Source organism: Oncorhynchus nerka, linkage group LG15 (assembly GCF_034236695.1).
Source record: "Oncorhynchus nerka isolate Pitt River linkage group LG15, Oner_Uvic_2.0, whole genome shotgun sequence".
In the NCBI taxonomy this organism is placed as follows: domain Eukaryota; kingdom Metazoa; phylum Chordata; class Actinopteri; order Salmoniformes; family Salmonidae; genus Oncorhynchus; species Oncorhynchus nerka.
In genome coordinates this window covers 103720640-103735884 of record NC_088410.1, presented here as the reverse complement: position 1 = coordinate 103735884, position 15245 = coordinate 103720640, and the positions used below count along the sequence as shown (strand labels likewise).

At 45.4% G+C, this 15245-nt stretch overlaps 1 protein-coding gene across 8 annotated transcripts in view; it reads right to left on the bottom strand.

Moving 5' to 3' along the window:
- Positions 1-15245, bottom strand: part of stab1 (stabilin 1) — a 284951-nt gene that overhangs the window by 249732 nt on the left and 19974 nt on the right. For all 8 annotated transcript variants that reach the window (XM_065002109.1, XM_065002108.1, XM_065002102.1 and 5 more), the window contains exon 5: positions 5275-5370. In XM_065002109.1, the coding sequence (XP_064858181.1) occupies positions 5275-5370 (96 nt within the window). The remainder of the gene's footprint in view (positions 1-5274; positions 5371-15245) is intronic.

Sequence of the window (15245 nt, the reverse complement as noted above, 5' to 3'; positions counted from 1 at the left end):
GGACTGCAATAGCATCGAATAGCCCCCGTGATATGCAACTGTTCAGGGAAGTCAGGAACCAATACACGCAGTCAGTCAGGAAAGCTAAGGCCAGCTTCTTCAGGCAGAAGTTTGCATCCTGTAGCTCCAACTCCAAAAAGTTCTGGGACACTGTGAAGTCCATGGAGAACAAGAGCACCTCCTCCCAGCTGCCCACTGCACTGAGGCTAGGTAACACGGTCTCCACCGATAAATCCATGATTATCGAAAGCTTCAATAAGCACTTCTCAACGGCTGGCCATGCCTTCCGCCTGGCTACTCCAACCTCGGCCAACAGCTCCGCCCCCCCCGCAGCTCCTCGCCCAAGCCTCTCCAGGTTCTCCTTTACCCAAATCCAGATAGCAGATGTTCTGAAAGAGCTGCAAAACCTAGACCCGTACAAATCAGCTGGGCTTGACAATCTGGACCCTCTATTTCTGAAACTATCTGCCGCCATTGTCGCAACCCCTATTACCAGCCTGTTCAACCTCTCTTTCATATCGTCTGAGATCCCCAAGGATTGGAAAGCTGCCGCAGTCATCCCCCTCTTCAAAGGGGAGACACCCTGGACCCAAACTGCTATAGACCTATATCCATCCTGCCCTGCCTATCTAAGGTCTTGAAAGCCAAGTCAACAAACAGGTCACTGACCATCTCGAATCCCACCGTACCTTCTCCGCTGTGCAATCTGGTTTCGAGCCGGTCACGGGTGCACCTCAGCCACGCTCAAGGTACTAAACGATATCATAACCGCCATCGATAAAAGACAGTACTGTGCAGCCGTCTTCATCGACCTCGCCAAGGCTTTTGACTCTGTCAATCACCATATTCTTATCGGCAGACTCAATAGCCTCGGTTTTTCGGATGACTGCCTTGCCTCGTTCACCAATTACTTTGCAGACAGAGTTCAGTGTGTCAAATCGGAGGGCATGCTGTCCGGTCCTCTGGCAGTCTCTATGGGGGTGCCACAGGGTTCAATTCTCGGGCCGACTCTTTTCTCTGTATATATCAATGATGTTGCTCTTGCTGCGGGCGATTCCCTGATCCACCTCTACGCAGACGACACCATTCTATATACTTTCGGCCCGTCATTGGACACTGTGCTATCTAACCTCCAAACGAGCTTCAATGCCATACAGCACTCCTTCCGTGGCCTCCAACTGCTCTTAAACGCGAGTAAAACCAAATGCATGCTTTTCAACCGATCGCTGCCTGCACCCGCATGCCCGACTAGCATCACCACCCTGGATGGTTCCGACCTAGAATATGTGGACATCTATAAGTACCTAGGTGTCTGGCTAGACTGCAAACTCTCCTTCCAGACTCACATCAAACATCTCCAATCGAAAATCAAATCAAGAGTCGACTTTCTATTCCGCAACAAAGCCTCCTTCACTCACGCCGCCAAGCTCACCCTAGTAAAACTGACTATCCTACCGATCCTCGACTTCGGCGATGTCATCTACAAAATGGCTTCCAACACTCTACTCAGCAAACTGGATGCAGTCTATCACAGTGCCATCCGTTTTGTCACCAAAGCACCTTATACCACCCACCACTGCGACTTGTATGCTCTAATCGGCTGGCCCTCGCTACATATTCGTCGCCAGACCCACTGGCTCCAGGTCATCTACAAGTCCATGCTAGGTAAAGCTCCGCCTTATCTCAGTTCACTGGTCACGATGGCAACACCCACCCGTAGCACGCGCTCCAGCAGGTGTATCTCACTGATCATCCCTAAAGCCAACACCTCATTTGGCCGCCTTTCGTTCCAGTACTCTGCTGCCTGTGACTGGAACAAACTGCAAAAATCGCTGAAGTTGGAGACTTTTATCTCCCTCACCAACTTCAAACATCAGCTATCCGAGCAGCTAACCGATCGCTGCAGCTGTACATAGTCTATTGGTAAATAGCCCACCCATTATCACCTACCTCATTCCCATACTGTTTTTATACTGTTTTTTATTTATTTACTTTTCTGCTCTTTTGCACACCAATATCTCTACCTGTACATGACCATCTGATCATTTATCACTCCAGTGCTAATCCGCAAAATTGTATTATTCGCCTACCTCCTCATGCCTTTTGCACACATTGTATATAGACTGCCAATTTTTTTTCTACTGTGTTATTGACTTGTTAATTGTTTACTCAATGTGTAACTCTGTGTTGTCTGTTCACACTGCTATGCTTTATCTTGGCCAGGTCGCAGTTGCAAATGAGAACTTGTTCTCAACTAGCCTACCTGGTTAAATAAAGGTGAAATAAAAAAATAAAAAAATAAAATAAATATGTGATAAACGTGACAACATGTAACACAACATGAAACTACATATGTGATAAACGTGACAACATGTAACACAACATGAAACTACATATGTGATAAACGTGACAATATGTAACACAACATGAAACTACATATGTGATAAACGTGACAACATGTAACACAACATGTAACACAACATGAAACTACATATGTGATAAACGTGACAATATGTAACACAACATGAAACTACATATGTGATAAACGTGACAACATGTAACACAACATGTAACACAACATGTAACACACATGTAACACAACATGAAACTACATATGTGATAAACGTGACAACATGTAACACAACATGAAACTACATATGTGATAAACGTGACAACATGTAACACAACATGAAACTACATATGTGATAAACGTGACAACATGTAACACAACATGAAACTACATATGTGATAAACGTGACAACATGTAACACAACATGAAACTACATATGTGATAAACGTGACAACATGTAACACAACATGAAACTACATATGTGATAAACGTGACAACATGTAACACAACATGAAACTACATATGTGATAAACGTGACAACATGTAACACAACATGTAACTACATGAAACTACATATGTGATAAACGTGACAACATGTAACACAACATGTAACTACATGAAACTACATATGTGATAAACGTGACAACATGTAACACAACATGAAACTACATATGTGATAAACGTGACAACATGTAACACAACATGTAACACAACATGAAACTACATATGTGATAAACGTGACAACATGTAACACAACATGAAACTACATATGTGATAAACGTGACAACATGTAACACAACATGAAACTACATATGTGATAAACGTGACAACATGTAACACAACATGTAACACAACATGAAACTACATATGTGATAAACGTGACAACATGTAACACAACATGTAACACAACATGAAACTACATATGTGATAAACGTGACAACATGTAAAACAACATGAAACTACATATGTGATAAACGTGACAACATGTAACACAACATGAAACTACATATGTGATAAACGTGACAACATGTAACACAACATGAAACTACATATGTGATAAACGTGACAACATGTAACACAACATGAAACTACATGAAACTACATATGTGATAAACGTGACAACATGTAACACAACATGTAACTACATGAAACTACATATGTGATAAACGTGACAATATGTAACACAACATGAAACTACATATGTGATAAACGTGACAATATGTAACACAACATGAAACTACATATGTGATAAACGTGACAACATGTAACACAACATGTAACACAACATGTAACACACATGTAACACAACATGAAACTACATATGTGATAAACGTGACAACATGTAACACAACATGAAACTACATATGTGATAAACGTGACAACATGTAACACAACATGAAACTACATATGTGATAAACGTGACAACATGTAACACAACATGAAACTACATATGTGATAAACGTGACAACATGTAACACAACATGAAACTACATATGTGATAAACGTGACAACATGTAACACAACATGAAACTACATATGTGATAAACGTGACAACATGTAACACAACATGTAACTACATGAAACTACATATGTGATAAACGTGACAACATGTAACACAACATGTAACTACATGAAACTACATATGTGATAAACGTGACAACATGTAACACAACATGAAACTACATATGTGATAAACGTGACAACATGTAACACAACATGTAACACAACATGAAACTACATATGTGATAAACGTGACAACATGTAACACAACATGAAACTACATATGTGATAAACGTGACAACATGTAACACAACATGAAACTACATATGTGATAAACGTGACAACATGTAACACAACATGTAACACAACATGAAACTACATATGTGATAAACGTGACAACATGTAACACAACATGTAACACAACATGAAACTACATATGTGATAAACGTGACAACATGTAAAACAACATGAAACTACATATGTGATAAACGTGACAACATGTAACACAACATGAAACTACATATGTGATAAACGTGACAACATGTAACACAACATGAAACTACATATGTGATAAACGTGACAACATGTAACACAACATGTAACTACATGAAACTACATATGTGATAAACGTGACAACATGTAACACAACATGTAACTACATGAAACTACATATGTGATAAACGTGACAACATGTGATAACATGAAACTACATATGTGATAAACGTGACAATATGTAACACAACATGTAACACAACATGTAACACAACATGTAACTACATGAAACTACATATGTGATAAACGTGACAACATGTAACACAACATGTAACTACATGAAACTACATATGTGATAAACGTGACAACATGTAAAACAACATGAAACTACATATGTGATAAACGTGATCAGGTCTTCAAAAAAAAAAGTTTTAACACGTGAAATCATCACGTTTTTTGTAAGGGTGACTATCAATGGACTATTATCTGAGCTGCATCACAAATGGCACCCTATTCCCTACATAGTGCACTACTTTTGACTAGGGCCCATAGAGCTCTGGCCAAAAGAAGTGGACTATTTAGGGGATAGGGTGTTATTTGGGGCACAACCCATTCATGTACAGTGGGACAAAAAAGTATTTAGTCAGCCACCAATTGTGCAAGTCCTCCCACTTAAAAAGATGAGAGAGGCCTGTAATTTTCATCATAGGTACACTTCAATTATGACAGACAAAATTAGAAGAAAAAATCCAGAATATCACATTGTAGGATTTTTTATTAATATATTTGCAAATTATGGTGGAAAATGTGTACCTGTGATGAAAATTACAGGCCTATCTCATCTTTTTAAGTGGGAGGACTTGCACAATTGGTGGCTGACTAAATACTTTTTTTTGCCCCACTGTATCTGATGTAAAGGAGGGCGGGGTTACCTTGTTCACACCTGGGTCCAGTGTACGGCGGCTGGCAGTAGCACTCTCCGTTCCCATCAGGACCGTTGTTACACTCTCCATTCACACAGCCGCACTCTAGACAACACACCAAAACAATGACAACATTAGCTGACAGGTTAGAATATTCATGGCGGGAATAGAGAGAGAAAGAGAGAGAAATGGGGGAAAAGAGAGATGTAGCAGGGAGAGAGAGAGATAGGAAGAGGGGGGAGAGAGAGATAGGAAGAGGGGGGAGAGAGAGAGATGGGGACCATTTGAATTGAATTGAGAGAAGAGAGAGAGACTTTTGACTGTTTGTCTTTCTTTAATGAAACATCCTCATTTAATTAAAACCTCACCACATTACCCCCCCCCAACCACCTTTAAAAAACAAATATCCCCTGTACTGCATCCTCACCTTGCCCTCTACCCCACAACACAAAACATCACCACACATCACAATAACAATAACCACTTCTACAACACACGTTTGACACGTTTGGCCTTTTCCTTCTTCGAATACCTGCATTCATTAAAAACATCCCAACAGTAAACTCCACCCCCAACCTCTCACACAAACATCCCAACAGTAAACTCCACCCCCAACCTCTCACACAAACGTCCCAACAGTAAACTCCACCCCAACCTCTCACACAAACATCCCAACAGTAAACTCCACCCCCAACCTCTCACACAAACATCCCAACAGTAAACTCCACCCCCAACCTCTCACACAAACATCCCAACAGTAAACTCCACCCCAACCTCTCACACAAACATCCCAACAGTAAACTCCACCCCCAACCTCTCACACAAACATCCCAACAGTAAACTCCACCCCCAACCTCTCACACAAACATCCCAACAGTAAACTCCACCCCCAACCTCTCACACAAACATTCCAGAGACATTAATGGTATTACCTGGCGTACACAGAAAACACATGATGCACAGTTTCACTCATGACACAGAAAGGACACTCCCGGTTCCGACTCCCGGTTCAACCCGTACCAACCAGCTGTTACTGTCCAGGGCTCCATGTAGAACCCTCCACTTGAGGTCCCCTGACCTCTATGGTGCTGGGGGTTTGTAGAGCCCCCTCCATCTAAAACCCACCATACTCTCCGCCCCACATACCCACTGCCACTGATGTGCCTTCACTCCTGTTAGGCTCCTAATGTTCCTCACCTTAATGCAGAGGTTGTAGAGGGCTTTACCTCCCGCATATTCAAACTCCCCCAGGCTCAGAGTGTTAAAATCTAACAAGTCCTCCAGACCCCTTTGCCAGTCCCCAGTCTCTACCGTCACCTGCAGTGGCGGAAACACTGTTGGCCCCTCCCCCTTCGGGGATGTTAGTCCTGTTTGTTGTGCCAGGACTTCCAGGGTTTTCCACCCCTCCTCTCTCAGCAGTCTCAGGTCACCCAGCCTTAGTAAACCCGCTGCCGTCAGTCGCCTCTGCAGGGTGGCCAACTGAACCGATCTCAAAAGGATGGATGGTTTGTGGAAGATAGGCTCCTCCCACACGCACAGCCCAGGCTCCACGCCCACTTCTTGTTTGGGCCTCAGCAGCTGCCAGGCCCTTGGGCACCGCGGAATAAAAATCAGAGAGACCTGCTATATTCAGCCTCTCCAGCCTCATGATGAACAGCTGCCAGTTCAACCCTAAACCGCCAGCTGCCACAGGGAGGATACCGCCACGTTGTTGATTATCACCTCCCTCTATATGACACTTGTAAGAAGAGCCACCTCCACCTGGCCAGTCTTGACACCAGGACATGTGACAGCCCCTCCCAGTTCTTCCTGACCCACCTCTCTGAGCCCAGGTACATCCCCAAAATGTTAAGCCCTTCCACAGTTCACATTAGAAACTCTCAACATGTCCCTGATTAAGAACAAGATGTCTATGATTGAACGTTTTGGTACACAATATGTCTGGTCCTTGTGTACTATAGAGACCAGATGGGACTTCAGTAGGTTAGAGAAGACCTTGGCAAATATGTTGTAGTCCGCACAGAGCAATGCCACAGGCCTCCAGTTCTTAAGTTCAAACAAGTCCCTTTTATTGTGCAGGAGAGTCAGAGCCACCCGACGACAGCTCTCCTACCCCGACACACTCACTCAACACACAAAAGAAGTCAAGTCCAAATATTCCTCAGAATTTAAAAAAATCCATCGACCCCCGGGGCACGGCAGGGGGACATCTGGGTTACGGCCTCTGCCAGTTCATGGGACAACAGGGGAATGTCCATTTCATTCCTTTTTGCCAGAGATAGTTTAGGGTTCTGAAAACAAAACCTGAGTACACATGGGATCACACAGTTCTGCCCTATACAACTCAGTATAAAAGTCAGCTCCCACATCTCAAATCAAATCAAATCAAATGTTATTTGTCACATACACATGGTTAGCAGATGTTAATGCGAGTGTAGCGAAATGCTTGTGCTTCTAGTTCCGACAATGCAGTGATAACCAACAAGTAATATAACTAACAATTCCAAAACTACTGTCTTATACACAGTGTAAGGGGATAAAGAATATGTACATAAGGATATATGAATGAGTGATGGTACAGAGCAGCATACAGTAGATGGTATCGAGTACAGTATATACATATGAGATGAGTATGTAGACAAAGTAAACAAAGTGGCATAGTTAAAGTGGCTAGTGATACATGTATTACATAAGGATGCAGTCGATGATGTAGAGTACAGTATATACGTATGCATATGAGATGAATAATGTAGGGTAAGTAACATTATATAAGGTAGCATTGTTTAAAGTGGCTAGTGATATATTTACATCATTTCCCATCAATTCCCATTATTAAAGTGGCTGGAGTTGGGTCAGTGTCAATGACAGTGTGTTGGCAGCAGCCACTCAATGTTAGTGGTGGCTGTTTAAAAGTCTGATGGCCTTGAGATAGAAGCTGTTTTTCAGTCTCTCGGTCCCAGCTTTGATGCACCTGTACTGACCTCGCCTTCTGGATGATAGCGGGGTGAACAGGCAGTGGTTCGGGTGGTTGATGTCCTTGATGATCTTTATGGCCTTCCTGTAACATCGGGTGGTGTAGGTGTCCTGGAGGGCAGGTAGTTTGCCCCCGGTGATGCGTTGTGCAGACCTCACTACCCTCTGGAGAGCCTTACGGTTGAGGGTGGAGCAGTTGCCGTACCAGGCGGTGATACAGCCCGCCGGGATGCTCTCGATTGTGCATCTGTAGAAGTTTGTGAGTGCTTTTGGTGACAAGCCGAATTTCTTCAGCCTCCTGAGGTTGAAGAGGCGCTGCTGCGCCTTCTTCACGACGCTGTCAGTGTGAGTGGACCAATTCAGTTTGTCTGTGATGTGTATGCCGAGGAACTTAAAACTTGCTACCCTCTCCACTACTGTTCCATCGATGTGGATAGGGGGGTGTTCCCTCTGCTGTTTCCTGAAGTCCACAATCATCTCCTTAGTTTTGTTGACGTTGAGTGTGAGGTTATTTTCCTGACACCACACTCCGAGGGCCCTCACCTCCTCCCTGTAGGCCGTCTCGTCGTTGTTGGTAATCAAGCCTACCACTGTCGTGTCGTCCGCAAACTTGACGATTGAGTTGGAGGCGTGCGTGGCCACGCAGTCGTGGGTGAACAGGGAGTACAGGAGAGGGCTCAGAACGCACCCTTGTGGGGCCCCCGTGTTGAGGATCAGCGGGGAGGAGATGTTGTTGCCTACCCTCACCACCTGGGGGCGGCCCGTCAGGAAGTCCAGTACCCAGTTGCACAGGGCGGGGTCGAGACCCAGGGTCTCGAGCTTGATGACGAGCTTGGAGGGTACTATGGTGTTGAATGCCGAGCTGTAGTCGATGAACAGCATTCTCACATAGGTATTCCTCTTGTCCAGGTGGGTTAGGGCAGTGTGCAGTGTGGTTGAGATTGCATCGTCTGTGGACCTATTTGGGCGGTAAGCAAATTGGAGTGGGTCTTGGGTGTCAGGTAGGGTGGAGGTGATATGGTCCTTGACTAGTCTCTCAAAGCACTTCATGATGACGGAAGTGAGTGCTACGGGGCGGTAGTCGTTTAGCTCAGTTACCTTAGCTTTCTTGGGAACAGGAACAATGGTGGCCCTCTTGAAGCATGTGGGAACAGCAGACTGGTATAGGGACTGATTGAATATGTCCGTAAACACACCGGCCAGCTGGTCTGCGCATGCTCTGAGGGCGCGGCTAGGGATGCCGTCTGGGCCTGCAGCCTTGCGAGGGTTAACACGTTTAAATGTCTTACTCACCTCGGCTGCAGTGAAGGAGAGACCGCATGTTTTCGTTGCAGGCCGTGCCAGTGGCACTGTATTGTCCTCAAAGCGGGCAAAAAAGTTATTTAGTCTGCCTGGGAGCAAGACATCCTGGTCCGTGACTGGGCTGGGTTTCTTCTTGTAGTCCGTGATTGACTGTAGACCCTGCCACATGCCTCTTGTGTCTGAGTCGTTGAATTGAGATTCTACTTTGTCTCTGTACTGACGCTTAGCTTGTTTAATAGCCTTGCGGAGGGAATAGCTGCACTGTTTGTATTCGGTCATGTTGCCAGACACCTTGCCCTGATTAAAAGCAGTGGTTTGCGCTTTCAGTTTCACGCGAATGCTGCCATCAATCAACGCTTTCTGGTTAGGGAATGTTTTTATCGTTGCTATGGGAACGACATCTTCAACGCACGTTCTAATGAACTCGCACACCGAATCAGCGTATTCGTCAATATTTTTATCTGACGCAATACGAAACATGTCCCAGTCCACGTGATGGAAGCAGTCTTGGAGTGTGGAGTCAGCTTGGTCTGACCAGCGTTGGACAGACCTCAGCGTGGGAGCCTCTTGTTTAAGTTTCTGCCTGTAGGCAGGGATCAACAAAATGGAGTCGTGGTCAGCTTTTCCGAAAAGGGGGCGGTGCAGGGCCTTATATGCGTCGCGGAAGTTAGAGTAACAATGATCCAAGGTTTTACCACCCCTGGTTGCGCAATCAATATGCTGATAAAATTTAGGGAGTCTTGTTTTCAGATTAGCTTTGTTAAAATCCCCAGCTAAAATGAATGCAGCCTCCGGATAAATGGTTTCCAGTTTGCAAAGAGTTAAATAAAGTTTGTTCAGAGCCATCGATGTGTCTGCTTGGGGGGGGGATATATACGGCTGTGATTATAATCAAAGAGAATTCTCTTGGAAGATAATGCGGTCTACATTTGATTGTGAGGAATTCTAAATCAGGTGAACAGAAGGATTTGAGTTCCTGTATGTTTCCTTCATCACACCATGTCTCGTTAGTCATGAGGCATACGCCCCCGCCACTCTTCTTACCAGAAAGATGTTTGTTTCTGTCGGCGCGATGCGTGGAGAAACCCGTTGGCTGCACCGCATCGGATAGCGTCCAGTAAGCCATGTTTCCGTGAAGCAGAGAACGTTGCAGTCTCTGATGTCCCTCTGGAATGCTACCCTTGCTCGGATTTCATCAACCTTGTTGTCAAGAGACTGGACATTGGCAAGAAGAATGCTGGGGAGTGGTGCGCGATGCGCCCTTGTCTGGAGTCTGACCAGAAGACCGCTACGTTTCCCTCTTTTTCGGAGTCGTTTTCTTGGGTCGCTGCATGCGATCCATTCCGTTGTCCTGTTTGTAAGGCAGAACACAGGATCCGCGTCGCGGAAAACATATTCTTGGTCGTACTGATGGTGAGTTGACGCTGATCTTATATTCAGTAGTTCTTCTCGACTGTATGTAATGAAACCTAAGATGACCTGGGGTACTAATGTAAGAAATAACACGTAAAAAAAACAAAAAACTGCATAGTTTCCTAGGAACGCGAAGCGAGGCGGCCATCTCTGTCGGCGCCGGACAGCCGTAAACAATGAATACCCTTGGCTTCACCGATCTGTCTTTCCAAACCAAAGAAGAAGGAGCTGGGAGCATCCATCTCCTTGACCCAGCCTCAGCTACATCTCCATCTATAGCATGACTAGACCCAGTCTCAGCTGCATCTCCATCTATAGCATGACTAGACCCAGTCTCAGCTGCATCTCCATCTACAACCTGACTAGACCCAGCCTCAGCTACATCTCCATCTATAGCATGACTAGACCCAGTCTCATCTACACCATCATCTACAACCTGACTAGACCCAGCCTCAGCTACATCTCCATCTATAGCATGACTAGACCCAGCCTCAGCTGCATCTCCATCTACAACCTGACTAGACCCAGCCTCAGCTACATCTCCATCTATAAGCTTACTAGACCCAGCCTCAGCTACATCTCCATCTATAACCTGACTAGACCCAGCCTCAGCTACATCTCCATCTATAACCTGACTAGACCCAGCCTCAGCTACATCTCCATCTACAACCTGACTAGACCCAGCCTCAGCTACATCTCCATCTATAACCTGACTAGACCCAGCCTCAGCTACATCTCCATCTATAGCATGACTAGACCCAGTCTCAGCTGCATCTCCATCTATAGCATGACTAGACCCAGTCTCAGCTGCATCTCCATCTACAACCTGACTAGACCCAGCCTCAGCTACATCTCCATCTATAGCATGACTAGACCCAGTCTCATCTACACCATCATCTACAACCTGACTAGACCCAGCCTCAGCTACATCTCCATCTATAGCATGACTAGACCCAGCCTCAGCTGCATCTCCATCTACAACCTGACTAGACCCAGCCTCAGCTACATCTCCATCTATAAGCTTACTAGACCCAGCCTCAGCTACATCTCCATCTATAACCTGACTAGACCCAGCCTCAGCTACATCTCCATCTACAACCTGACTAGACCAAGCCTCAGCTACATCTCCATCTATAACATAACTAGACCCAGCCTCAGCTACATCTCCATCTATAACCTGACTAGACCCAGCCTCAGCTACATCTCCATCTATAGCATGACTAGACCCAGCCTCAGCTACATCTCCATCTATAGCATGACTAGACCCAGCCTCAGCTACATCTCCATCTATAGCATGACTAGACCCAGCCTCAGCTACATCTCCATCTATAGCATGACTAGACCCAGTCTCATCTACATCACCATCTATAACCTGACTAGACCCAGCCTCAGCTACATCTCCATCTATAGCATGACTAGACCCAGTCTCATCTACACCACCATCTATAGCATGACTAGACCCAGTCTCATCTACACCACCATCTGTAACATGACTAGACCCAGTCTCATCTACACCACCATTTATAACATGACTAGACCCAGCCTCATCTACACCACCATCTATAACCTGACTAGACCCAGCCTCAGCTACATCTCCATCTATAGCATGACTAGACCCAGTCTCATCTACACCATCATCTACAACCTGACTAGACCCAGCCTCAGCTACATCTCCATCTATAGCATGACTAGACCCAGCCTCAGCTGCATCTCCATCTACAACCTGACTAGACCCAGCCTCAGCTACATCTCCATCTATAGCATGACTAGACCCAGCCTCAGCTACATCTCCATCTATAGCATGACTAGACCCAGCCTCAGCTACATCTCCATCTATAGCATGACTAGACCCAGTCTCATCTACATCACCATCTATAACCTGACTAGACCCAGCCTCAGCTACATCTCCATCTATAGCATGACTAGACCCAGTCTCATCTACACCACCATCTATAGCATGACTAGACCCAGTCTCATCTACACCACCATCTGTAACATGACTAGACCCAGTCTCATCTACACCACCATTTATAACATGACTAGACCCAGCCTCATCTACACCACCATCTATAACCTGACTAGACTCAGCCTCAGCTACATCTCCATCCATAACCTGACTAGACCCAGTCTCATCTACACCACCATTTATAACATGACTAGACCCAGCCTCATCTACACCACCATCTATAACCTGACTAGACCCAGTCTCATCTACACCACCATTTATAACATGACTAGACCCAGCCTCATCTACACCACCATCTATAACCTGACTAGACTCAGCCTCAGCTACATCTCCATCCATAACCTGACTAGACCCAGTCTCATCTACACCACCATTTATAACATGACTAGACCCAGCCTCAGCTACATCTCCATCCATAACCTGACTAGACCCAGTCTCATCTACACCACCATTTATAACATGACTAGACCCAGTCTCATCTACACCATCATCTATAACATGACTAGGCCCCTGCTGTCTGCATCTCATTGCCCCCTGCACGTTGACCTCGCCCACTACCTTCACATTGTCTACGGCCTTTATGTGGGCAGGCAAAGCAGTTACGCCTCAAATCCCCACACTCAAAACAACGTAGACTATCTGTGCTGGCAACCCCTGCATAGAGCCCCTCCCCATGCCTAACTTTAAAAGGGAAGTTTAACTGTTGCTCATTGTTATTCAGAAACATGAACACGGAATGAAACAACAGCCCCAGCCTCAGCTACATCTCCATCTATAGCATGACTAGACCCAGCCTCAGCTACATCTCCATCTATAGCATGACTAGACCCAGTCTCATCTACATCACCATCTATAACCTGACTAGACCCAGCCTCAGCTACATCTCCATCTATAGCATGACTAGACCCAGTCTCATCTACACCACCATCTATAGCATGACTAGACCCAGTCTCATCTACACCACCATCTGTAACATGACTAGACCCAGTCTCATCTACACCACCATTTATAACATGACTAGACCCAGCCTCATCTACACCACCATCTATAACCTGACTAGACCCAGCCTCAGCTACATCTCCATCTATAGCATGACTAGACCCAGTCTCATCTACACCATCATCTACAACCTGACTAGACCCAGCCTCAGCTACATCTCCATCTATAGCATGACTAGACCCAGCCTCAGCTGCATCTCCATCTACAACCTGACTAGACCCAGCCTCAGCTACATCTCCATCTATAAGCTTACTAGACCCAGCCTCAGCTACATCTCCATCTATAACCTGACTAGACCCAGCCTCAGCTACATCTCCATCTACAACCTGACTAGACCAAGCCTCAGCTACATCTCCATCTATAACATAACTAGACCCAGCCTCAGCTACATCTCCATCTATAACCTGACTAGACCCAGCCTCAGCTACATCTCCATCTATAGCATGACTAGACCCAGCCTCAGCTACATCTCCATCTATAGCATGACTAGACCCAGCCTCAGCTACATCTCCATCTATAGCATGACTAGACCCAGCCTCAGCTACATCTCCATCTATAGCATGACTAGACCCAGTCTCATCTACATCACCATCTATAACCTGACTAGACCCAGCCTCAGCTACATCTCCATCTATAGCATGACTAGACCCAGTCTCATCTACACCACCATCTATAGCATGACTAGACCCAGTCTCATCTACACCACCATCTGTAACATGACTAGACCCAGTCTCATCTACACCACCATTTATAACATGACTAGACCCAGCCTCATCTACACCACCATCTATAACCTGACTAGACTCAGCCTCAGCTACATCTCCATCCATAACCTGACTAGACCCAGTCTCATCTACACCACCATTTATAACATGACTAGACCCAGCCTCATCTACACCACCATCTATAACCTGACTAGACCCAGTCTCATCTACACCACCATTTATAACATGACTAGACCCAGCCTCATCTACACCACCATCTATAACCTGACTAGACTCAGCCTCAGCTACATCTCCATCCATAACCTGACTAGACCCAGTCTCATCTACACCACCATTTATAACATGACTAGACCCAGCCTCAGCTACATCTCCATCCATAACCTGACTAGACCCAGTCTCATCTACACCACCATTTATAACATGACTAGACCCAGTCTCATCTACACCATCATCTATAACATGACTAGGCCCCTGCTGTCTGCATCTCATTGCCCCCTGCACGTTGACCTCGCCCACTACCTTCACATTGTCTACGGCCTTTATGTGGGCAGGCAAAGCAGTTACGCCTCAAATCCCCACACTCAAAACAACGTAGACTATCT